At 46.0% G+C, this 26,639-nt stretch overlaps 1 protein-coding gene across 3 annotated transcripts in view; it reads right to left on the reverse strand.

The window, feature by feature from the left end:
- LOC143774315 (mucin-3A-like) overlaps positions 1-26,639 on the reverse strand; it is a 146,954-nt gene that overhangs the window by 26,304 nt on the left and 94,011 nt on the right. For all 3 annotated transcript variants that reach the window (XM_077261768.1, XM_077261765.1, XM_077261767.1), the window contains 2 exons: positions 23,340-23,440; positions 16,804-16,856 (listed from right to left, as the gene is read on the reverse strand). In XM_077261768.1, the coding sequence (XP_077117883.1) occupies positions 16,804-16,856; positions 23,340-23,440 (154 nt within the window). The remainder of the gene's footprint in view (positions 1-16,803; positions 16,857-23,339; positions 23,441-26,639) is intronic.

Raw genomic sequence — 26,639 nt, forward strand, 5'->3', positions numbered from 1 at the left:
CGGGAGAAGAACAGGGACCATCTAGCCTGGCGAGAATTTAGCCGCTGGGCAGTCTGTAAATAGACCAAATTCTTGTGGTCGGTGTAAACTTGGAAGGGAAAGCGAGCCCCCTCCAGGAGGTGTCTCTACTTCGAGAAAGCCAACTTCATGGCTAGCAACTCCCTGTCTCCGATGGAATAATTCCTCTCCACTGGTGTGAAGGTCTTAGAGAAAAAGAAGCAAGGATGCTTCCGACCTTGAGCATCCTTTTGAAATAGAACTGCTCCAGCACCGACAGATGAGGCATCCACCTCAATTATGAAAGGTTTATCTACATTGGGGCGATGTAGAATGGGAGCACTAGCAAAGTGGGACTTAATAGAGAGGAAGGCCTCGGAGACCTCCTTCGACCACAATTTGGGATTTGCTCCCTTTTTGGCGAGGGCAACCAAGGGAGCTACCAAAGTTGAGAAGTGAGGAATGAACTGGCGATAGTAATTAATGAACCCCATAAAGCACTGCACCGCTTTGAGAGAATAGGGTTCCTGCCAGTATATCACTGCCTGTAGCTTGGCAGGATCCATAGCCAATCCCTGGGTGGAGATGATATAGCTAAGGAAAGGCAAGGACTCCTGCTCAAACACACACTTCTCCAACTTGGCGTAGAGGTCGAAGACTGTGCAAACATCTCTCCGGTGGGAGTCAATATCTGGAAAGTAGATGAGAATATCATCCAGATAGACTACGACCGAGGTGGAGAGCATATCCCGGAAGATATCGTTCACAAAGTCTTGGAAAACGGCAGGCGCATTACAGAGCCCGAAGGGCATCACCAGGTATTCATAGTGCCCGTCCCTGGTGTTAAATGCCGTCGTCCATTCATCCCCCTCACGGATGTGAATCAGGTTGTAAGCACCCCGCAGATCTAGTTTAGTAAACACCCTTGCTCCCCGAAGCCTATCAAAGAGCTTAGATATCAGGGGCAGTGGGTACTTGTTCTTAACGGTGATGGCGTTAAGGCCCCTGTAAGCTATGCATGGACGTAATTCTCCGTTCTTCTGCACGAAGAAGAACCCAGCCCCTGCAGTTGACACTGACTTCCTAATGAATCCTCTTGCCAGATTCTCCTGGATATACTGAGATATTGCCTCAATCTCTGGGAGAGATAACGGATGGACTCGACCCCGAGGAGGCTCAGCACCAGGCAAGAGGTCAATAGGACAGTCATAGGGGTGGTGAGGCGGAAGGGTCTTCGCAGCCCTTTTGGAGAACATGTCCGCATAGGGCCAAAAGTGCTTGGGGAGAGAGGAAAGATCTGTGGGTACCTCAGTAGTAGCAACCTGAACGCACTCCCTCCGACATCTAGCCTCACAGGATTCACTCCATCCCAAAATTCTGCCTGTGGACCACTCTATATGAGAGGAGTGGTACCGTAACCAAGCTTGCATGTCCATTGCATGTCGATGGGCGAAGGCAGATGACATAAAATTGCCCTCCGCCCCAGAATCCACGCAAAGCTCTACCGTATGAGTGGATGGGCCTATGGAAATTGTCCCCTTAAAGGATAGTTTGGAGGAAAACGTCGCCATGTCTAGTGTACCTCCTCCTACTTCCACTAGACGCTGATGTTTTCCTGACCGCTGAGAACATCTGGAGGCAAGATGTCCTGACTGCCGGCAGACATGACAGACCTTGAGTGCACAAGCGGTCCGAGACTTAGAACCCGCTCATGGCACCTACATGGCCTCATGTGACTCGGGCGCCTGGACCGGAGATTCCCAAGGTTTGACGAAGGTGGGAGCCAGCCGAAACCTCTGCCTACACTGGGCTCGCTCCAACCTTCGTTCGTTAAAACAAAGGTCTATGCGAGTTGACACTGCTATTAGCTCTTCCAGTGTGGCGGGAATCTCCCTAGTGGCCAAAGCGTCCTTCACATGGTCAGCCAGCCCCCTCCAAAATACAGGGATGAGGGCTTTATCTGACCACTCCAGCTCAGATGCTAAGGTGCGGAAGTGGACGGCAAAATGGCTGACCAAGGACAAGCCCTGAGTCAATGCCAACAGTTGGAGCGCCATATCATAGGTACTCGAGGTCCTAAAAAGACCTGTTTCAGAGTGCTCAGGAACAGCGGAGCACTCTGCGCCACATGATCGCCATGCTCCCACAGCGGCATAGCCCACTCCAACGCCCTGTCTGACAGGAGAGGCATAATGAATCCCACCTTTGCCGCTCTGTGGGGAAACATGCAGCCAGGAGCTCGAGATGTATAGAGCACTGGCTCACGAAACCCCTACAAGATTTGCTATCACCAGAGTATTTGTCTGGCAGCGGGAGGCGAGATAAGGTTGGAACAGGGTGGCAGTGGACAAAGTGGGTGCAGCCACACTAGCAGCCTGAACAGCTACTGCGGTAACATCCACAGCTGAGGTTGTGCGCTTGAGAGCCGCCAACCTGCCCTCCAGCTGCTGGATGTACCACAAGGGTTGCTGTTCGTCCACCATTACTTGCCAGACCCTGGCGCTAGAGTAATGTTAGGGCTAGCGGAATGCACCAAATAATTAGGAAGATGGTATAAGGTGCGTTCGCAGCCCGGAGTCCACCATGCTGAGATGGAACCTGCTGCTGAGTAATGACGGACTATATGGTGGTATAATGTGGATACACACACGGGTTAGCTTCACCCGGTATGAAGGAAACGAACCCTGTTGAGTCACAGGGTCGCAATACCGCACAAACAGCGCAAGGAGAGAGTCACAGAACTCTATCCCAAGACTAAGGGAAAGAGTTCCTCTAGACCTCTTGCGCTCGACACCGCTACTGGGGTGTCAGAGTAAACGGAAACAATAATTAAATGCACAAGAGTGCGTGCAGTGCCGCTCTGGTGGATGCCACTAACCACCCAGACTTGGGTCAGGAAAGCGTTCTATTAGCGCACGGCGCCATACTGGCTGTCACTGCAATAGGACGCAGTATTGTAGGTTAGGTGCAGATAGCACAGTCGGGAGCTAGATAGCAAGCATTCACCATTCGCGAGCAGTCAACAACACTAGGAAGGGGGATGATTATTGAGCGACTTTCACACATCTACACACACATTTTCAAGTATAAACTAGCACATGGCCGAGCGGCCATGCAAACCTTTTCATAGCAGCAGTGCTATGGGACCAATAGGAGCCTAAACAGGACCTGAGCATGTGACCCCCGACCTCCAATGGGAGGTCGTCCAGTGGGCATGCTCAGTATGGGAAAAGCAGGATTTAGTCCCAGAAAGACCTGCTTGCTGCTGATCAGTGCTGGCTACAAAGGCAGAGCCTGGGAGAGCAACAGTAACCAGTCACACAGTATCAGCTCGAGCCAGACGCTGGGACCGATGTTTCCGCTGAGCAGGCTCCACTGTGGCTGAAGAAGAATGGGAGACCGCAGCGGAGATGGTTTGAGATTCCTCCTGTGCAGAGGCGGGAACTCGACACCTAACAATAATTTTGATAAATTTTGAATATGTTTTTTGAGGGTTATATACCAACGAAATGTAATCCAGACCATGGAATAGTCTATGGAAGGGCAATATAATGCCGATAATTTTTTTTTAAAATTGTTTTCAAGCTTATATAGCAACAAAATGTACCCAAGAAGATGTAATACCCTATGGATGAGCAACATAATACTGATACATTTTGAACAACTTTTTGTATACCAATAAAATGTACTCCAGACCATGGAATAGTCTATGGGTGAGCAATATAATACTGATCATTTTTTTAACAAGTGTTTTGAGGGTTGTATAGCAACTAAATGTACCCAAGAACACATTATACTGTATGGGTGAGCAATATAATACCAGTACATTTTCAAACAAGTTTTTTCATGCTTATATAGCAATGAAATGTACTGCAGACCATAGATTAGTCTATGGGTGAGCAATATAATACCAATAAATTTTTGATCAAGTTTTTTGAGGCTTATATACCACCGAAATCTACCTAAGAATATGTAAAAGTCTGTAGATGAGCATTATAATACTGATAATATATTTTAACAAGTGTTTTGAGGATTATAAAGCAACAAAATGTACCCAAGAACACGCTATACCATATTGGCGAGCAATATAATACCGATATAATAAGAGTTGGAGATACATGTCTATCCAGGAGCTGAGTCTTTCCCCCATGCTTCCTATTCCAGCCACAACTGGTCTCAAATGGGGAGGAAAAATGTTCTATGAAATTTTATGGGTTGCACTAGATGGACTTACTTCATCCTTAAAAACTATGTTACTATCTTAATGGTAGATGGATGTTACAGGGAATTGTACCATAAGATCCTCTGATAATTTATTATTTAAAACACCCATCGAAATATCCTCTTTAAGAAGGGTGTCCAGTTTGGCTTGGAATTTAATGGCAGCCCACCCATCTTAGATGCTTTTCAAGAAATAATAGAAGTACATGCATTAAAGAAATCTACAAAAACAGAACATATGAATTAGAATCTTACTAGAGAAAAAAGGAAACAATTAAAGAGCCGAAAACTAAGGCTACTTTCACACTAGCGTCGGGAACAACCCGTCGCTGTGCGTCGGGCCGCCGTTCCCGACGCTAGCGTGGTCTCCGCCGCACAACGGGGGCAGCGGATGCATTTTTCCCACGCATCCGCTGCCCCATTGTGAAGTGCGGGGAAGTGCGGGGAGGTGGGGGCGGAGTTCCGGCCGCGCATGCGCGGTTGGAAAAAGCGGACCGTCGGGAGCAAAAAACGTTACATGTAACGTTTTTTCTCCCGACGGTCCGCTACCACACGCCCAAGCGTCGCAAAACGGACGCACCGTTTGGCAATGCGTCGCAAATGCGTCGCTAATGTTAGTCTATGACGAAAAAACGTATCCAGCAAGAACTTTTGCTGGATGCGTAGTTTCGGCAAAACGACGCATTTGCGACGTATTGCAGTTAACGCTAGTGTGAAAGTAGCCTAAAACGGATTTATTAACCAGACAGGCAAACAAAGGAGGAGCAGTGGTACTACTGAATGCAGAACTCTATGAACAACTTAGTTATCACATGCTACAACATGTGTATCAGGGGCTGAGTTCAAATCCTGCCATTAAATTCCAAGCTAAACGGGATATCCTTCCTAAAGAGGGTATATCGATGGGTGTTTTAAATAATAAATTATCCAAAAAAAGAGAAAGAAAAAAGGCACCTCCGCACAGCTGCAACAACTCAGACCGCCATGCATAACAACCAGGTAATGCTGAGAGTACCTTCCGGCAACTTCGGTGGTGCAGTATCCAAAGAAAGCAAGACGATAAATATCCAAATGCAAAAGAAGAGAGAGGAACGCACTCACCGATCAGGTAAAATCCAATCCTTTATTCAAGCATGGATAATCTTAGCAGGGAGGGGAGTGGAGGACGACGGACGTTTCGCGCTGACGAGCGCTTCTACGGGTCCTGGTAGAAGCGCTCGTCAGCGCGAAACGGATGTCGTCCGTCATCCTCCACTCCCCTCCCTGCTAAGATTATCCATGCTTGAATAAAGGATTGGATTTTACCTGATCGGTGAGTGCGTTCCTCTCTCTTCTTTTGCATTTGGATAAATAATAAATTAGCAGAGGATCTTATGGTACAATTCCCTGTACCACCCATCTACCATTCCCTCCCAAAAGTTCATAAGAACTTTTCCCACAGTGCTCATGCTGATGTCAGTGAGTTGAACTGAGTTCACTGGCTATGAACCCCCAGGACCTTTCTGACGGCACCGTGAGCGTGAGAACTTTCTCATGCTCACGGTGACATCAGTGAGTTGAAAGGAGTTCACCGCGAGACACTGAGCTGACTAAGCATGCACAGCTCAGTGTTTCTTTTGGATGGCAGGCTATATAGTTGCATTATGTAACAATGCAGCCTGCCATCTAGATGTAGCCGAGCTAGAACCGTTGAAGGACAAATGGAATACCATCTTTTTGGTGGACAGGTGAGGAAAATAGTTTTTTATTATTTTAATTTTGTTACAGGGGACATTGGCTTCAGTGCACTGGGCGATATTGTGAGTATCGTTTAATTAGGTTCCTTAAAGAAGGCAGTGTCATTCTTTCAATCAAAGGACTTTCTTCCATGTGTATTTTTTTCTACAATATCACTATGGGGTTAGTTATGAGTCATGTTAAAGACTATTCTCTGGGATTGATGTCACTTGACAATACAAAAGTGACAACAACCCCTTCAACTATCACCCCACTTGCCACCGCACCAGGTTAAGTGGGAAGAGCAAAGCTAATTGCTAGATTTGGAGCAACCTGCTTATGCATCTTTTCTAGGGTGGCAGAGAGCTGATGTTTTTAGCCTGGGGGGTGGCAGTATACATGGCCCCTTCCGAGACTATTAGTATCAGCCTGCAGCTGTCTGCATACCCTTTGCTAGATATTAATTATAGGGGAACTCTATGTTATTTTTTTATTATCCCTCATTTTAATAACCAGCAAAGGTAAAGTATACAGCTGAGAGCTGATATTAATAGCCTGGGAAACTCCATGGGTATTACCCCCTTCCCAGGCTATAAGCATCAGCCCCCAACTGTCGGCTTTCCCTCTGCTGGTAATGAAAATTACGCAGGATCCCACACCATTTTTTTCAGAAAAATAATCATTTACTAATTAAATACATGCAAATACATGTACAGTAAGTTGCACATGCACTGTACTAATTATATATGTCACTAGCATCTTTATATCTATTCTATTTCGATCTATCTATATATCTATTTATCTATCTATTTATCATCTATATGTCTATCTATCTAATATATACATATATATATTGAAAAATATTTCCTTGGTAAAATATGTTTAAATGACAGAGTTACTCTATGTAAAAGCTCATGATAAAATCACACTTTGCATTGCAATCAGATAGCAATCGCATAGCATTTGTCATGCTCGCGCCCAGACTGGTTGGTGCAGGTGTGCGGGGGTGTGGCCCCACTGTGCCACACACCAGACTACCCTGGAAGGGGCGTAACTAAGTAGCTTCTTTGGTGTTCGCTGGAGCCTCTGATGGTGAGGTCAGGCTTGTGCAGCAGGAATCTACCAGGTACCACTCCAGGGTGGTGTCTGGCTGTGGCTGCTGATCCCACTGGGAGAACGGAACATAGGCAGGTGGGTACGGCTGGCACTCTGGCAGACAGGTGGGCACGGCTTGGACACAGGCAGGCAGATGGGTACAACAGAGACACTGGCAGGCAGGCGGGCATGGCTGGCTCTCTGGCAGGCAGGTATGGGTACAACAGAGACACTGGCAGGCAGGCGGGCATGGCTGGCTCTCTGATAGGCAGGCAGGTACGGCTGGTTCTCTGGCAGAACAGGAGGACAAGACTGGAACACTGGAAGAACCGGTAGGGACCGGTCTGCAGGCAGGCATGTAAAACAGGTAAGAACCTGTTCAGACAGGAGGACTTAAGAATAGGTAGAGAAAGACCGCAAGAGCGGATGCAGAGCAAAAGCACAGGAGCTAGAGCCAAGAACAGAGACACAGGTGGCGGAGCCAAGAGCAGCAGGCGGAGCCAAGTGCGGAAACGCAGTAGTTGGAGCCAAGAGCAGGAGGCGGAGCCACGTGCAGAAACGCAGGAGACGGAGCCAAGAGCAGGAGGCGGAGCCACGTGCAGAAACAGGAGGCGGAGCCAAGAGCAGGAGGCGGCGCCATGTGCAGAAACACAGGAGGCGTAGAACCGCAAGGAGCGGAGCCATGGAGTGAGAGCTGAGCAGAGCAGCAGAGCAAAGCCAAAGAGTGCAGAGCAAGGTCAGAGTGCAGAGTAAAGCTACAGAGAGCAGAGCTGAGAGCAGAGCAAAGTCAGAGTGCAGAGCAAGACACAGAGTGCAGAGCCCAGAGTAAAACCACAGAGAGCAGAGCAAGGTCACAGAATGCAGAGCAAGGAGCAAAGCAAGGTCGCAGAGAGCAGAGCCAAAAGCAGAGCAAAGCAAGACACAAAGTATGCACAGCAGGAAAAGGAAACCAAGGCAGGGATATAAACGGACACAGGAACAGGACAAGGCAGAGAGACATGGACACTAGCCAGGGTACGACGCCCTTCTGGGTGGCTACACAAGGACACAGACCAGGGTACGAAGCCCCACTGGGTGGCGAACACAAGAGTAACAGAGACAGGGCCTGGCACCTCAGCAGCAAAGAACTGACTGAGGGAGTAAGCTGCACAGGCCCCCACCAATGGGTGGGGATCTCTTAAATACAGGAAGCCTCATGGCAATTGGCCGGGGACACCTTAGCAAGGTGCACACAGTCTCAATAAGACACAGGAGTTGCCGGCGCCGCCCCCCTATGCACACAGACAGAGCATGCACAGCGCAAACAGCAGACATGAGGCACACAGCATGGAGCTGGCGGCAAAGAGAAGTCACAACAAGGCCCAGAGAAGTAAGTGAGATTGAGTGTAGTGCAGGTGAGGGATGGGAGGCCATGCAGTGATGCCAGCAGGGTTGTTACAGCATTCAGAAGTCAATCAGATGCTAGGTGTGAAAAATCGCATGAAAATCGCATCGCACTTGCATGACACTAGCCTACTTTTCAGGATCAAAATGTTAACGTTTTTTTCCATGGTGATTGGTAGGAGCCCTGTCTGAGAAATAGAGGCCGACAACATTTTTAAAGGCTCTTCTTCACTTTTAGACCTCACAGAAATATTCACAGACCGTGAAACTCTGTATTTCTGAGAAATGGCGGCATAGAATTTTCTAAAAAACTTTTTTTTATCATTTTGACAGATCATAGAAATGTTCACAGACCACGTAACACAGTATGTCTGATAAATAGAGGTCTACAAAAATTTTTAAAGCTTTTCATCAGGTTTACAGATTTCAGAAATCTTCAAAAACCACGTAACACTGTATGTCTGAGAAATGGAAGCTTACGAAAGTTTTAAAAGCTTTTCTTCACTTTTAGACCTCAGAAAAATTTTCACAAAGTAACACTGTATGTCTGAGAAATGGGAGCCTGCAAAACCTGGAATACCCACTGCACCCCTGAATCCATGCACCTCTCTCCCTCTGTTCTGCCTGGTACGTTTGAACTGTCTCCTAACCTGGAATACCCACTGCACCCCTGAATCCATGCACCTCTCTCCCTCTGTTCTACATGGTACATTTGAACTGTCTCCTAACCTGGAATACCCACTGCACCCCTGAATCCATGCACCTCTCTCCCTCTGTTCTACCTGGTATGTTTGAACTGTGTCCTAACCTGGAATACCCACTGCACCCCTGAATCCATGCATCTCTCCCCCTCTGTTCTACCTGGTACGTTTGAACTGTCTCCTAACCTTGAATACCCACTGCACCCCTGAATCCATGCACCTCTCTCCCTCTGTTCTACCTGGTACGTTTGAACTGTCTCCTAACCTGGAATACCCACTGCACCCCTGAATCCATACACCTCTCTCCCTCTGTTCTACCTGGTACGTTTGAACTGTCTCCTAACCTGGAATACCCACTGCACCCCTGAGTCCATGCACCTCTCTCCCCCCTTTCTACCTGGTACATTTGAACTGTCTCCTAACCTGGAATACCCCCTGCACCCCTGAATCCATGCACCTCTCATTCTTCGTTCTACCTGACCTGCTCTTCAACTTCAAACCTCACCTACTAACATATAAGCCGATTGCTCTCCTTCACCCGCCTGCTTTCCCTTTTTCTTCTCATTCTCACTGCTAGCGACATATCCCCCAATTCTGCCCCCCCACCTCATACATCCCACTAATCCTCACCCCTATCCTTCTCACACTAAGAGAAACTACTGCAATCCCTCACACTTAAAATCTGTGCCACTGACCCCCATCCCCCTGATTCCTCTCTCTGGGGCACTCTCGAATGCCCGCTCTGTCTGCAACAAGCTCCACGTGATCCACGATCTCTTTACTTCCCGCAACTTTTCCTTCCTGGCCCTCACTGAGACCTGGCTTAAGCCCCCTGACACGGCCTCCCCTGCTGCACTGAGTTACGGTGGCCTTCACTTTACCCACACTCCTCGCTCTGCAACAGACATGACGGGGGAGTGGGTTTCCTTCTTTCCAAAAACTGTTACTTCAACCCTATCCAACACCCACCCTCTCTTATCCTCCCTTCTTTCGAGGTTCACTCTGTCCATATCTACTCTCCCTCTAATCTCCAAATGGCTGCCATATACCGACCACCAGGCTCAGCCACTGCCTTCATTGACCAATTCTCCACCTGGCTTCTTCACTTTCTCTCTGCTGACATTCCCACCATCAAAATGGATGACTTTAATATCCCTACTGACACACGCCAGCCAGCAGCCTCCAAGGCAGCATCCTTTAGACTTACGTGGTCCTCCACAGGCACCCACGCAGACGGACATACGGACATACACTAGACGTCATCTTCACCTGCCTCTGTTCCTTATCTAATCTCACAACCTCTCCGTTCCCCCTATCTGACCACCATCTACTCACCTTCTCATCCTTCTCCTCCTTACCTGCCCCCCATGTCCAGCCGCTACCACATCCTCGCAGAAACCTTGCACACCTAGACATTCACAGCTCTCAGACTCTCTCCTACCCCTGTCCTCCATATCTTCACTCCACAACACGGAGAGTGCCACCACTTTCTATAACTCCATCCTCACATCAGCCATAGACTCAGTCGCCCCTCTCATGCACGGCAAAGTGTGACAAATCAATAGGCAACCCTGGTATAACAACCTCACCAAAAACTCCGACAAGCATCGAGGGTCGCGGAGCAGCGTTGGAAAAAAAATGCCTGCCAGACGACTTCACTGCTTTCAAATAAGCTACACTTGCCTTCAAACTAGCCCTCACTTCTGCTAAACAGACCTATTTCACTAACCTTGTATCTTCACTATCCTACAACCCAAACAACTGTTCAGCACATTTAACTCTCTCCTCCTCCCACCACTGCCACCTCCAACTCCTCTCATCTCTTCTGAGGACTTTGCCACCTACTTCAAAAACAAGATCGACCAAACAGGGCAAACCTTTACTGTTCCACCACCCCAACCATTCCATATACCAGACCTCTGCCCTTCCCTAACAACTTCCCTCTCCAACATCACTGAAGGAGAACTTACTCGCCTCCTTTGCAAATCACACCTCACCACCTGTGCACTTCATCCCTTCCCACCTGCTCCCCAACCACACTAACATGCTCATTCCAGCCCTAACCCATCTCTTCAACCTATCGCTATCTTCTAGTACCTTCCCCTCTGCCTTCAAACATGCCACCATCACACCCATCCTCAAAAAAGCTAACATTGACCCAACTGCTATGCCCAGCTATCACCCCATATTACTGCTCCTGTTCGCTTCCAAACTCCTTGAGCAGCTTGTCCATGCTCAACTTTCCTCCCACCTCTCATCTAACTATCTCCTTCATAACCTCCAATCTGGCTTCCGCCCAAACCACTCCACCGAAACTGCTCTGACCAAAATTACTAATGACTTACAGCCAAAGCTAGCAGACAGTTCTCCATCCTCCTCTTTCTCGACCTGTCCTCTACTATCGACAGAGTCGACCACTGCCTACTGCTACAGCATCTTTCTTCCCTTGGCATCAAAGGCCTTGCCCTCTCCTGGATTGCCTCATACCTTTCTGACCGCACATTTAGTGTTTCGCACTCCCACACTACCTCCTCACCCCTCCCTCTCTCTGTTGGAGTCCCTCAAGGCTCTGTCCTAGGGTCCCTACTTTTTTGCATCTATACCCTTGGCCTAGGACAACTCATAAAGTCCCATGGCTTCAGTACCACCTATATGCCACCACCTATATGCGGACAATACTCAGATCTACCTCTCTGGCTCAGATGTCGCCTCTCTGCTGTCCAGAATACCGGAGTGTCTGTCAGCCACACCCTCCTTCTTCAACTCTCGCTTCCTAAAACTCAATGTAGACAAAACCGAACTCAGCATCTTTCCCCAATCTCGCGTATCCCCCCTACCTGATCTATCTATCATGGTAAATGGCATCACGCTCTCTCCAGCACCTGAAATCCTCTGCCTCAGGGTAACTCTCGACTCTGCCCTGTCCTTCAAACCGCACGTCCAAACTCTTGCCACCTCCTGTCGCTTCCAACTCAAAAATATTGCCAGAATCAATCCCTTCCTCAGCCCACAATCTACTAAAACTCTAGTGCATGCCCTTATCATCTCCCACCTGGATTACTGCAACACCCTCCTCTGTGGCCTCCCGATAACACCTTTGCACCACACCAGTCTGTCCTCAACTCTGCTGCTCAGCTAATCCACCTCTCACCTTGCTACTTCCCTGCTTCTCCCCTCTGCAAATCCCTCCACTGGCTCCCAATTCCCCTACGAATCCAGTTCAAACTACTAACACTCATCTACAAAGCCATCCACAACCTGTCCCCTCCCTATATCTCTGAACTAATCTCCCACTATCTTCTCTCACATAATCTTTGATCCTCCCAAGATCTCCTGCTCTCCTCCACACTTATTCAATCCTCACACAACCGCCTCCAAGATTTCTCCCTAATATCCCCCATCCTCTAGAATTCCACGCCTCAACACGTCCGATTATCCACCACCCTCGGATCCTTCAGACAGACCCTAAAAACCCATCTCTTCAGGAAAGCCTACAGCCTGCAATAACCATTCTACCGCCTCACCAACCACCCGAGCTGCCGCATCAACATCGCCAGAGCTACCGCCTCACCAACCGTTCGAGCTGCCGCCTCACCAACTGCCTGAGCTGCTGCCTCACCAACCGCCTGAGCTGCCACCTCACCAACCACCCGAGCTGCCGCTTCACCAACTACCCGAGCTGCCGCCTCACCACCACCAGTGCTGCAGCACCCCCGACATCCTGTCTCTTCCCCATTATCCCGTAGAACAGCAGTCCCCAATCTGTAGCTCGGGACCAACATGTGGCTCGCAGTACCATGAATTGTGGCTCGCAGCTGTCTGTCAGCTTGGTGCATTAGCTCCAGTTCTATCAAACAGGTATGAAGAGCACATCTGAAAATGGTGAATTTTGTGAGCAGCCCCACACAGAAGAGCAGATCTGGAAGCACATATACTGGTCTTAGGGGATTTGAGATGATTTAAGTATGGTACGCTGGAGACAAGATGATACCACCAGTCATAGGAGGTGTTTGAAGCTGGATGTGACAGTGTCTTGGAAGTGCTTTATAGGAGAATACCGAATAGGGGGGTATTGTTGGAACCCCTGGATCTTTGTACACTGCTTTGGGGTGATTGCGTTTTGTGGAAAAGCTTTGGTAACCATTTTGCCTGTAATGGGTGCTTTGGTTGCCACTATTGTGAGGGGGGCGAGAGCTGAATGTGGCTCGCGACCCTCTCTCAAGGCTGGATGTAGCTTGAGACCCTCTCTCTGAGCTGAATGTGGCTCTCAAGATCCGAAACGTTGGGGACCTCTGCCGTAGAATGTAAGTCCGCAAGGACAGGGTCCTCCCCCCTCTGTACCAGTCTGTCATTGTAAATTTGTTTACTGTTAATGATATCTATAGCCCTGTATGTAACCCCTTTTCTCATGTACAGCACCATGGAATTAATGGTGCTATATAAATAAATAATAATAATGTTTAAAAGCTTTGGTTCACATTTAGACATTACAGAAATATTCACAGACAAAGTAACACTGTATGTCAGAGAAGTGGAGTCCTACCAATGTTTTCAAAGCTTTTTATCAGTTTGACAAATGGAGACTGCATTTTAAAAGCTTTTTTGCAGTTTTACAAATCACAAAAATGTCCACAGACCATGTAACACCATATGCCTGAGAAATGGAGACCTACAAAATTTTAAAAAGCTTTTTTGTAGTTTTACAGATCACAAAAATGTTCACAGACCACGTGACACTATGTCTGAAAAATTGAGGCCTACAGCATTTTTAAAAGCTTTTTAGCAGGTTTATAGATCACAGAAATGTTCATAGACCTAACACTGTATGTTTGAGAAATGGAGGCCTACAATTTTTTAAAAAGCTTTTTAGCAGTTTTAGAGATCACAGAAATGTACTCCAAACTGCAGAATAGTGTATGGCTGAGAAATGTAGTCCATGAAAATGTTTCAATGATTTTTGGGTGTGTTATATAAAACAAAAAAGGACTTAAAAGTGCATAATACATGATGGATCAAAATATATTACATTTTTTGAGCCCCCACGAAAAAATAAAATGCAGCTATATTTTTATATATACACTCACCGGCCACTTTATTAGGTACACCATGCTAGTAACGGGTTGGACCCCCTTTTGCCTTCAGAACTGCCTCAATTCTTCGTAGGATAGATTCAACAAGGTGCTGGAAGCATTCCTCAGAGATTTTGGTCCATATTGACATGATGGCATCACACAGTTGCCGCAGATTTGTCGGCTGCACATCCCAAAGATGCTCCATACAAGGCAGGATGGATCCATGCTTTCATGTTGTTTACGCCAAATTCTGACCCTACCATCCGAATGTCGCAGCAGAAATCGAGACTCATCAGACCAAGCAACGTTTTTCCAATCTTCTACTGTCCAATTTCGATGAGCTTGTGCAAATTGTAGCCTCAGTTTCCTGTTCTTAGCTGAAAGGAGTGGTACCCGGTGTGGTCTTCTGCTGCTGTAGCCCATCTGCCTCAAAGTTCGACGCACTGTGCGTTCAGAGATGCTCTTAGGCCTACCTTGGTTGTAACGGGTGGCGATTTGAGTCACTGTTGCCTTTCTATCAGCTCGAACCAGTCTGCCCATTCTCCTCTGACCTCTGGCATCAACAAGGCATTTCCGCCCACAGAACTGCCGCTCACTGGATTTTTTTTCTTTTTCGGGCCATTCTCTGTAAACCCTAGAGATGGTTGTGCGTGAAAATCCCAGTAGATCAGCAGTTTCTGAAATACTCAGACCAGCCCTTCAGGCACCAACAACCATGCCACGTTCAAAGGCACTCAAATCACCTTTCTTCCCCATACTGATGCTCGGTTTGAACTGCAGGAGATTGTCTTGACCATGTCTACATGCCTAAATGCACTGAGTTGCCGCCATGTGATTGGCTGATTAGAAATTAAGTGTTAACAAGAAGTTGGACAGGTGTACCTAATAAAGTGGCCAGTGAGTGTATATATATATATATATATATACTGCAGACTGGATTCTGTCATTCTCCCTGCTTCTGCGATTCTCTCTCCCTTCCTAGGCTAAGTGCAGATTGTATGTGCTGCAAACGATTATTCCTTAGAAGGGCTGTCAATATGATGGCTCAGTCTCAGCACCAGTATCAACACTACAGGCCTGTGATTCCGTATACTGTACACACCCAGGCCTAGACAAGCAATATCTCCAATAAGTGTCAATGGTAAGTGTGTAATGGTGTCTGTGTGCTGAGCGGATGGTGCCTGTCCTTTTATAACCTCTGATCATGTCAGCCAATCACAGTAATGCCACAACCAAGATGGCTACAGCATTACAGTGACTCACAGCCAATCACCACCTGCTTATTGGCTGCATAACAGGCACCAAAGATGCGGGGCAAAGACTTGAGTTTTCACTCCAGCACCACCCATTGCTCGCCGAGTAACGAGCACATCGAAGCACAGTGATACTCGAGTGATAACTGAGTATCACCGAGCATGTTCACTCATCACTATAAGTGACTACTTGAGAGACATGGAATAAGTCATACGCTGACCTTTGTATTGACCACATATGTATTTATAAATATAAATGAGATCTCCTCTGAGACTTTTTTATAAGCTAAACAAGCCCAACCTTTCCAGCTTCTCATCATATGAAAGTCCTTCCATTCCTTGTAAAAATCTAGTTGCTGTTTTTGAATTGACTCTAACTTCCGAATATCATTTTTAAAATGTGGGGCCCAAAACTGGATCCTATATGCTAGATGTTACCTCACAAGAGATTTAAAGACGGGCAACAATACATTGGGATCAAAGGATTTTATCTCTTTTTTGATACAACCTAAAATCTTGTTTGCTTTTGCAGCTGCTGCCTGACATTGAGTACTGCTGCACAGCTTTCTTTTAACCAGAATACCCAAGTCCATCTCCTGCTCTGTAGTCCTAAGTATAAATGTCTTCATAAATTTTGTAGGCATTTACTCCTTCCTGGTGTCTAATGTTAGAAGAACATAAAGGGTCTACATCCATGATGGCCAGGATGATTCCTTCAGGTAGAGGTTCTATTGATGTCAGTTTATCCAATAGGTCAGTTTTGTCCTGAATTTAGAAGGGGGTATCCGTCACCAATGGTTTATGAACACCTTCTACCCATCCAGAAACTTGCTCAATATGTGTGCCCACACATAAAATGATTAGTCTTTCTGGATTTTCAAGAGCTGGTGTTGATTGCTTTGCTCTTTTTTGTGTTTAGGATGGTGGGTTTCTGATCTTTCTATGCCATGAAAATATTTTTTCCATGTGACTCCATAGTTAAGTTTTATGAAGGGTATTAACGAGATAAAATGAAAGTCCTCTAGAGAGCGCATCAAGTTTCGTTAAGTTGGGTATATAAGCTGAGAGATTGATGACACAGTTAGATGGTTTTGTGTCTGGAACGGAGCAGTTGTCCATATGGTCAGGTTTTAACTTTGTTTTGTATCTGTTTACATTGAGTCCTGCATTGAAATTTGTGATCATCTTTTTCAACTAGCCATTAAAAGGTATCACTATCAACCATTGAGGACTCTCAGTTGTTATAATTATTTTTATATAGACAGTGATATGTGATTATGTGATAATTGCTATAGACATTGATTCTCATCTCTGGACGCCCACTTTAAACATGATTCCAAGTGACACTATTAACCACCATCTTACCTGAGCCCCTGGATTCACATTCTCCATGGTGAGTTTGAAGGTTCCACGGGGACCTGAATAACGGTCATGAAAGATTATTGCAAATCCTTAACATCACAAATTTAGGAAAATTTAAGTTTTGAGTAAAATTGTAAAAAAAAATCCCAATTAAAATGATGGAGAATAATTGTGAGATACATTCACACAGAAATAGTTGAAAGTGATCATGATAAATGGCAAGCACTATGCCATGTTGTTTTGTACATTTTGCTAACCATAATATAGCAAAGAGTACAATATTGCATTGTGGACTTTGTTCACCAATGGGGCTCCTTGACAGTTTATAGTAAATCTTCAATTTGCAATGTTCCTGAATATCCGTACACTTAGTTTGAGTGACTACTTCCCTATAACCTGATTGACAGCCCCTCAGTGTCCCATCATCCTGCTGCTGAATCTCTGCCCAACTAGCTTGATTGACAGATCCTCAGTGTCCCTCCTCCCTGCAGCTGAATTGCCTCCCATCTGGCCTGATTGAGAGCACCACAGTGTCCCTCCTCCCTGCTGTTGCTGAATCTCTGCCCACCTAACCTGGTTGGCATCTCCTCAATGCACCTCCTCACTCCTGCTGCTGAATCTCTCCCCAGCTAGCTTGATTGACAGCTCTTCAGTGTCTCTCCTCCATGCCGTTGCTGGATCTCCTCTGTTATGACCCCAGTGGACAGGGTCTCAGAGGAACGTGTAAGTCTGCAAGATACAAAAATCCAGCTCATAGGGCTGTGGTAACTGGGTTGACCAAATAGCTACTCCTAACGCCAACACTAGAAGTAGCCGGGGATCATGCCTACGGTGATCGCTAGATGACTCGCGCCAGCCGGAGAATCTAACTACCCCTAGGAGAAGAAAACAAAGACCTCTCTTGCCTCCAGAGAAAGGGACCCCAAAGCAAGATACAAGCCCCCCACAAATAATAACGGTGAGGTAAGAGGAAATGACAAACACAGAAATGAACCAGGTATCAGCAAAGAGAGGCCAGCTTACTAATAGCAGAATATAGCAAGATAACTTATCTGGTCAACAAAAACCCTATAAAAATCCACGCTGGAGATTCAAGAACCCCCGAACCGTCTAACGGTCCGGGGGGAGAACACCAGCCCCCTAGAGCTTCCAGCAAAGGTCAGGATACAGATAGGAACAAGCTGGACAAAAATACCAAACAAAACAAAAGCAAAAAGCAAAGAAGCAGACTTAGCTTGAAAAACAGGAACCAGGATCAGAGGACAAGAGCACAACAGATTAGCTCTGATTTTAACGATGCCAGGCATTGAACTGAAGGTCCAGGGAGCTTATATAGCAACGCCCCTGAACTAACGGCCCAGGTGAGGATATAGGAAAAGACAGACGCTCCAGAGTCAAATCACTAATGACCACTAGAGGGAGCAAAAAGCAAAATCACAACAGTACCCCCCCCTTAGTGAGGGGTCACCGAACCCTCACCACGACCACCAGGGCGATCAGGATGAGCGGCGTGAAAGGCACGAACTAAATCGGCCGCATGAACATCAGAGGCGACCACCCAGGAATTATCTTCCTGACCATAGCCCTTCCACTTGACCAGGTACTGAAGCCTCCGCCTGGAGAGACGAGAATCCAAGATCTTCTCCACCACGTACTCCAACTCGCCCTCAACCAACACCGGAGCAGGAGGCTCAGCAGAAGGAACCACAGGCACAACGTACCGCCGCAACAAGGACCTATGAAACACGTTGTGGATAGCAAACGACACAGGAAGATCCAGGCGAAAGGATACAGGATTAAGAATTTCCAATATCTTGTAAGGACCAATAAAACGAGGTTTAAACTTGGGAGAGGAAACCTTCATAGGAACAAAGCGGGAAGAAAGCCACACCAAATCCCCAACACGTAGTCGGGGACCCACACCGCGGCGGCGGTTGGCAAAGCGCTGAGCCCTCTCCTGTGACAACTTCAAGTTGTCCACCACAAGATTCCAGATCCGCTGCAACCTATCCACCACAGAATCCACCCCAGGGCAGTCAGAAGGTTCCACATGACCCGAAGAAAAACGAGGGTGGAAACCAGAGTTGCAGAAAAACGGCGAAACCAAGGTGGCGGAACTAGCCCGATTATTAAGGGCAAACTCAGCTAACGGCAAGAAGGTCACCCAATCGTCCTGATCAGCAGAGACAAAACACCTGAAATAAGCCTCCAAAGTCTGATTAGTTCGCTCCGTCTGTCCATTAGTCTGAGGATGGAAAGCAGACGAAAACGACAAGTCAATGCCCATCCTACTACAAAAGGATCGCCAGAATCTGGAAACGAACTGGGATCCTCTGTCTGACACAATATTCTCAGGGATGCCGTGCAAACGAACCACGTTCTGGAAAAACACAGGAACCAGATCGGAAGAGGAAGGCAGCTTAGGCAAAGGAACCAAATGGACCATCTTGGAGAAGCGATCACATATCACCCAGATAACAGACATGCCCTGAGACACCGGAAGATCAGAAATGAAATCCATGGAGATATGTGTCCAAGGTCTCTTAGGGACAGGCAAGGGCAAGAGCAACCCGCTGGCACGAGAACAGCAAGGCTTAGCTCGAGCACAAGTCCCACAGGACTGTACAAATGACCGTACATCCCTAGACAAGGAAGGCCACCAAAAGGATCTGGCCACCAGATCTCTGGTGCCAAAAATTCCTGGGTGACCTGCCAACACCGAGGAATGAACCTCGGAAATGACTCTGCTGGTCCACTTATCAGGCACAAACAGTCTGTCAGGTGGACAAGAATCAGGCCTATCAGCCTGAAATCTCTGCAACACACGTCGCAGATCAGGAGAAATAGCTGACAAGATAATACCATCCTTAAGAATACCAACAGGTTCAGCGACTCCAGGAGCATCAGGCACAAAGCTCCTGGAAAGAGCATCGGCCTTCACATTCTTTGAACCTGGTAAATACGAGACAACAAAGTCAAAACGGGAGAAAAACAATGACCAGCGGGCCTGTCTAGGATTCAGGCGTTTAGCAGACTCGAGATACATCAGATTTTTGTGATCAGTCAAGACCACCACACGATGCTTAGCACCCTCGAGCCAATGACGCCACTCCTCAAATGCCCATTTCATGGCCAACAACTCCCGATTGCCCACATCATAATTCCGCTCAGCAGGCGAAAACTTCCTAGAGAAAAAGGCGCAAGGTCTCATAACAGAGCAACCAGGGCCTCTCTGCGACAAAACGGCCCCTGCTCCAATCTCTGAAGCATCCACCTCAACCTGTAAGGGAAGCGAGACATCAGGCTGGCACAAAACAGGCGCCGAAGTAAACCGACGTTTCAGCTCCTGGAAAGCCTCCACGGCAGCAGGAGCCCAATTAACCACATCGGAGCCCTTCTTGGTCATATCCGTCAAAGGTTTCACAATGCTAGAAAAGTTAGCGATAAAACGACGGTAGAAGTTAGCAAAACCCAAGAACTTCTGAAGACTCTTAACTGACGAGGGCTGAGTCCAATCAAGAATAGCTCGGACCTTGACTGGGTCCATCTCCACAGCAGAAGGGGAAAAAATGAACCCCAAAAAGGGAACCTTCTGTACACCAAAAAGACACTTTGAGCCCTTGACAAACAAAGAATTTTCACGCAAAATTTTAAAGACCATCCTGACCTGCTCCACATGCGAGTCCCAATTATCAGAAAAAACCAGAATATCATCCAGATAAACGATCAGAAATTTATCCAGATAGTTCCGGAAAATGTCATGCATAAAGGACTGAAAAACTGAAGGGGCATTAGAGAGCCCAAAAGGCATCACCAAGTACTCAAAATGACCTTCGGGCGTATTGAATGCGGTTTTCCATTCATCCCCTTGCTTAATGCGCACAAGGTTGTACGCACCACGAAGGTCTATCTTGGTAAACCACTTGGCACCTTTAATCCGGGCAAACAAGTCAGACAACAGCGGCAAAGGATACTGAAATTTGACAGTGATCTTATTTAAAAGCCGATAGTCAATACAAGGCCTCAAAGATCCGTCCTTTTTAGCCACAAAAAAGAATCCCGCACCAAGAGGGGAAGAAGACGGACGGATGTGTCCTTTCTCCAGAGACTCCTTGATATATGAACGCATAGCGGTATGTTCAGGTATCGACAGATTAAACAGTCTTCCCTTAGGAAATTTACTGCCTGGAATCAAATCTATTGCACAGTCACATTCCCTATGAGGAGGCAATGCACTAGACCTGGACTCGCTAAAGACATCCTGATAATCAGACAAATACTCCGGAACTTCCGAAGGCGTAGAAGAAGCAATAGACACAGGCAGGGAATCCTCATGAATACCACGACAGCCCCAACTAGACACTGACATAGCCTTCCAGTCAAGGACTGGATTATGGGTCTGTAACCATGGCAGCCCCAAAACAACCAAATCATGCATTTTATGTAGAACGAGAAAACGTATCACCTCGCGGTGTTCAGGAGTCATGCACATGGTAACCTGTGTCCAATACTGCGGTTTATTTTCTGCTAATGGCGTAGCATCAATACCCCTAAGAGGGATAGGATTTTCTAATGGTTCAAGAATAAAACCACAGCGCTTAGCAAATGAAAGATCCATAAGACTCAGGGCAGCACCTGAATCTACAAACGCCATGACAGGATAAGATGACAGTGAGCAAATCAAAGTTACAGACAGAATAAACTTAGGATGCAAATTACCAACGGTGACAGGACTAACAACCTTAGATATACGTTTAGAGCATGCTGAGATAACATGTGTAGAATCACCACAGTAGTAGCACAAGCCATTCCGGCGTCTATGAATTTTCCTCTCATTTTTAGTCAGGATTCTATCACATTGCATCAAATCAGGTGTCCGTTCAGACAACACCATGAGGGAATTTGCGGTTTTTCTATCACATTGCATCACATCAGGTGTCTGTTCAGACAACAACATGAGGGAATTTGCAGTTTTGCGCTCCCGCAACCGCCGGTCAATTTGAATAGCCAGGGACATGGTATCATTCAGACCTGTGGGAATGGGAAAACCCACCATAACATTCTTAATGGCCTCAGAAAGGCCATTTCTAAAATTAGCGGCCAGTGCACACTCGTTCCAATGTGTCAGCACGGACCATTTCCGAAATTTTTGGCAATACACCTCAGCCTCGTCCTGGCCCTGAGACATAGCCAGCAAGGCTTTCTCTGCCTGAATCTCAAGATTGGGTTCCTCATAAAGTAAACCGAGCGCCAGAAAAAACGCATCAATATCAGCCAATGCCGGATCTCCTGGCGCCAACGAAAAAGCCCAATCCTGAGGGTCACCCCGTAAGAATGAAATAACAATTTTTACTTGTTGAGCAGAGTCTCCAGACGAACAAGGTTTCAGGGACAAAAATAATTTACAATTATTCCTGAAATTCCTAAACTTAAATCGGTCTCCTGAAAACAGTTCAGGAATCGGAATCTTGGGTTCAGACCTAGGATTTCTGGTAACATAATCTTGTATACCCTGCACACGAGCGGCAAGCTGGTCCACACTTGTAATCAAGGTCTGGACATTCATGTCTGCAGCAAGCTTAAGCCACTCTGAGGTAAAGGGGAAAAGAAAAAAAAAAAATGAGAGAGGGAAAAAAAAAACTCAAAATTTTCTTTCTTATAATCCCACTTCTGCAATGCATTAAACATTTAATACTGCCTGGCATACTGTTATGACCCCAGTGGACAGGGTCTCAGATGAACGTGTAAGTCTGCAAGATACAAAAATCCAGCTCATAGGGCTGTGGTAACTGGGTTGACCAAATAGCTACTCCTAACGCCAACACTAGAAGTAGCCGGGGATCATGCCTACGGTGATCGCTAGATGACTCGCGCCAGCCGGAGAATCTAACTACCCCTAGGAGAAGAAAACAAAGACCTCTCTTGCCTCCAGAGAAAGGGACCCCAAAGCAAGATACAAGCCCCCCACAAATAATAACGGTGAGGTAAGAGGAAATGACAAACACAGAAATGAACCAGGTATCAGCAAAGAGAGGCCAGCTTACTAATAGCAGAATATAGCAAGATAACTTATCTGGTCAACAAAAACCCTATAAAAATCCACGCTGGAGATTCAAGAACCCCCGAACCGTCTAACGGTCCGGGGGGAGAACACCAGCCCCCTAGAGCTTCCAGCAAAGGTCAGGATACAGATAGGAACAAGCTGGACAAAAATACCAAACAAAACAAAAGCAAAAAGCAAAGAAGCAGACTTAGCTTGAAAAACAGGAACCAGGATCAGAGGACAAGAGCACAACAGATTAGCTCTGATTTTAACGATGCCAGGCATTGAACTGAAGGTCCAGGGAGCTTATATAGCAACGCCCCTGAACTAACGGCCCAGGTGAGGATATAGGAAAAGACAGACGCTCCAGAGTCAAATCACTAATGACCACTAGAGGGAGCAAAAAGCAAAATCACAACACTCCTCCCATTTATTGTGATTGACAGCTTTTCAACAAATCTAAATTGTAAATAATAACACCTTAGTCATCACTCACCGAACATCATCTTATCTGTTTCTGGATTCACAAGACTTCCATGGACTTTGTAATCTCTTGTCCACTCAAAGAGATGGCACTGAGGCTCATTGTCTACCAACCTGCAGATAGATGAGAGAAGAAGGAAAGAAAATCAGAGGATATACATATATATACATATATACAGTGGGTACAAAAAGTATTCAGACCCCTTTATATTTTTCACTCGTTGTTTCATTGCAGCCATTTGGTAAATTCAAAAAAGTTCATTTCGTTCTCATTAATGTGCACTCTGCACCACATCTTGACTAAATAAAACAGAAATGTAGACATTTTTGCAAATGTAATAAAAAAGAAAACCTGAAATATCACATGGTCATAAGTATTCAGACCTTTTCCTCAGACACTCATATTTAAGTCACATGTTGTCCATTTCCTTGTGATCCTCCTTGAGATGGTTCTACTCCTTAATTGGAGTCCAGCTGTGTTTAATTAAACAGATAGGACTTGATTTGGAAAGGCGCACACCTGTCTATATAAGACCTCACAGCTCACAGTGCATGTCAGACCAAGTGGGAATCATGAGGTCAAAGGAACTGGCCAAGGAGCTCAGAGACAGAATTGTGGCAAGACACAGATCTGGCCAAGGTTACAACAGAATTTCTGCAGTACTCAAGGTTCCTAAGAGCTCAGTGGCCTCCATAATCCTTAAATGGAAGAAGTTTGGGACCAGCAGAAGTCTTCCTAGACCTGGCTGTCCAGCCAAACTGAACAATCGTGGGAGAAGATCCTTGGTGAGAGAGGTAAAGAAGAACCCCAAGATCACTGTGGCTGAGCTCCAGAGATGCAGTAGAGAAACGAGAGAAAGTTCCACAAAGTCAACTATCACTGCAGCCCTCAACCAGTCGGACCTTTATGGCAGAGTGGCCAGATGGAAGCCTCTCCTCAGTGCCAGACATATGAAAGCCCGCATAGAGTTTGATAAAAAGCACATGAAGGACTCTCAGAATATGAGAAATAAGATTCTCTGGTCTAATGAGATAAAGATAGACTTTTTTGTGATAATTCTAATCGGTATGTGTGGAGAAAACCAGGCACTGCTCATCACCTGCCCAATACTATCCCAACAGTGAAACATGGTGGTGGCACATCATGCTATGGGGGTGTTTTTCATCTGCAGGGATAGGACGACTGGTTGTCATTGAAGGAAACATGAATGCAGCCAAGTACAGAGATATCCTGGATGAAAATCTCTTCCAGAGTGCTCTGTACCTCAGACTTGGCTGAAGGATCACATTCCAACAGGACAATGACCCTAAGCACACAGCTAAAATAACAAAGGAGTGGCTTCAGAACAACTCTGTGACCATTCCTGACCGGCTCAGCCAGAGCCTGACCTAAACCCAACTGAGCATCTCTGGAGAGACCTGAAAATGGCCGTCCACCAACGTTCACCATCTAACCTGACGGAACTGGAGAGGATCTGCAAGGAAGAATGGCCGAGGATCCCCAAATCCAGGGGTGAAAAACTTGTTGCATCATTCCCAAGAAGACTCATGGCTGTACTAGCTAAAAAGGTGCTTCTACTTAATACTGAGCAAAGGGTCTGAATACTTATGACCATGTGATATTTCAGTTTTTCTTTTTAAATAAATTAGCAAATATTACTACATTTCTGTTTTTTTCAGTCAAGATGGGGTGCAGAGTGTACATTAATGAGAAAAAAATTAACTTTTTTGAATTTACCAAATGAATGCCATGAAACAGAGAGAGAAAAAATTAAAGAGGTATGAATACTTTCCATGCCACTATATATATATATATATATATATATATATATATATATATATATATATATATATATATATATATATATATATACACAACCTTTATATAATTAACTGGCTAACTGTTGTGTGCCAGATGGGACATACATTTTCAGCTTCAGTGCAAATAGGGGAAGAATATGCATACTTATCCATAACTGTAACACCTGTCAAGTTTGGTCTCTGAGTATTGATTAAATCCCAATAAAAGATATATCAGTGATCTCAAACTTCTGCGATCATCCGGAGAGACTTTATCGCATAAGTCGAGAATTTCATAAAATCCTAAGAGGCTGAGAACAGCTTACAACCCCGCCCATGTGAGGCTATCAAGGGGGGACTGGGTGTAACTCAGATACTGATAAAAGAACAAGCCGAATTATGATCTTGGTTCCTGTACAGAGATACACATCATGTATGTATGAATCCCATTTGCTGAAAGTCCCAAATCGAAGTGCTCTCCTTCAGCTAAGTTGACTCATCTCTTCGCAGCGCAGTAAATTTCTTCCGTTATTCCTTTTTATTACATGTACAGTATATGCTGTATTGTTTATACTTCTTCGTAAAGCCTTTTGTATACTTTTTTATAAACACTGGCTCATTTTGGATTAAATATAAAATTAAAAATGTAATAGTTGTGTTCCTTTTTGTTCTGTAAGCCACACCCCAAAGCCATACACTACCAGAAATCAGGCATCCAGTCCACCTGTAAAAACGACTGATGGTGGCAGCAAGTAGACTGGAGTTATCGTGGCATTTACATTTACTGTATCGGGGGTATATACATATATTCCATGCTTTGGAATCGGAGGTGTATATACATATGCTCACTGTTAGTTTCCTGATAACTGGCCTAATAGTGAAAATAGCCTGTGGCCTCCTCCATTAATTGTCGGTCAATTGTGCAGTTGTCGATAGGAGCAGCTGAGAGCTGGACGCTCAAAAGATAACAGCATGTGGATCTGAGATACGACCACCCCTGGCAGCGACAAATCGGTGGCAGCGTTGAGATACTGTATGGTCCCTCTGGTGTCCCCTCCTTGACACTGACCAACATGGGGGGCAGGTCCAAATTTTGCACCGGGGTCCATCTCTACTTAGGCCGCTGTTTTCTGACCCTGCTCATTAAAAAGGTGGGTGATTTTGCAATGCTTTTGATCCACTGACATCTGCCTCTTAATGCTATACCACTAGTCCTCAGAACCTTTCCAACATTGAGTTTCCTGAATCAGTAGAATGGATATTGCCTCATTCCTGCCTAGACTAATTCTGCTTACGCATCCAAAAAAAGTGAACATTATCACTCCTGACCATGCATTAAAGTGCACCTGTCACCTCGAAAAAAGTTACATACCTGCAAATATATGGTTAATCTGCAGAAAAATATTATTACTATGCTTCCTGGTTGCAATTCTGAAAGTGTAGCTACCGGAAGAAAATGAATATATTTCCTACTGAGAGCCGACTTTCAGTCATGGGGGTGTGCAGAGAGCAG

The sequence above is a fragment of the Ranitomeya variabilis genome, chromosome 5, assembly GCF_051348905.1.
Source record: "Ranitomeya variabilis isolate aRanVar5 chromosome 5, aRanVar5.hap1, whole genome shotgun sequence".
Taxonomy (NCBI): domain Eukaryota; kingdom Metazoa; phylum Chordata; class Amphibia; order Anura; family Dendrobatidae; genus Ranitomeya; species Ranitomeya variabilis.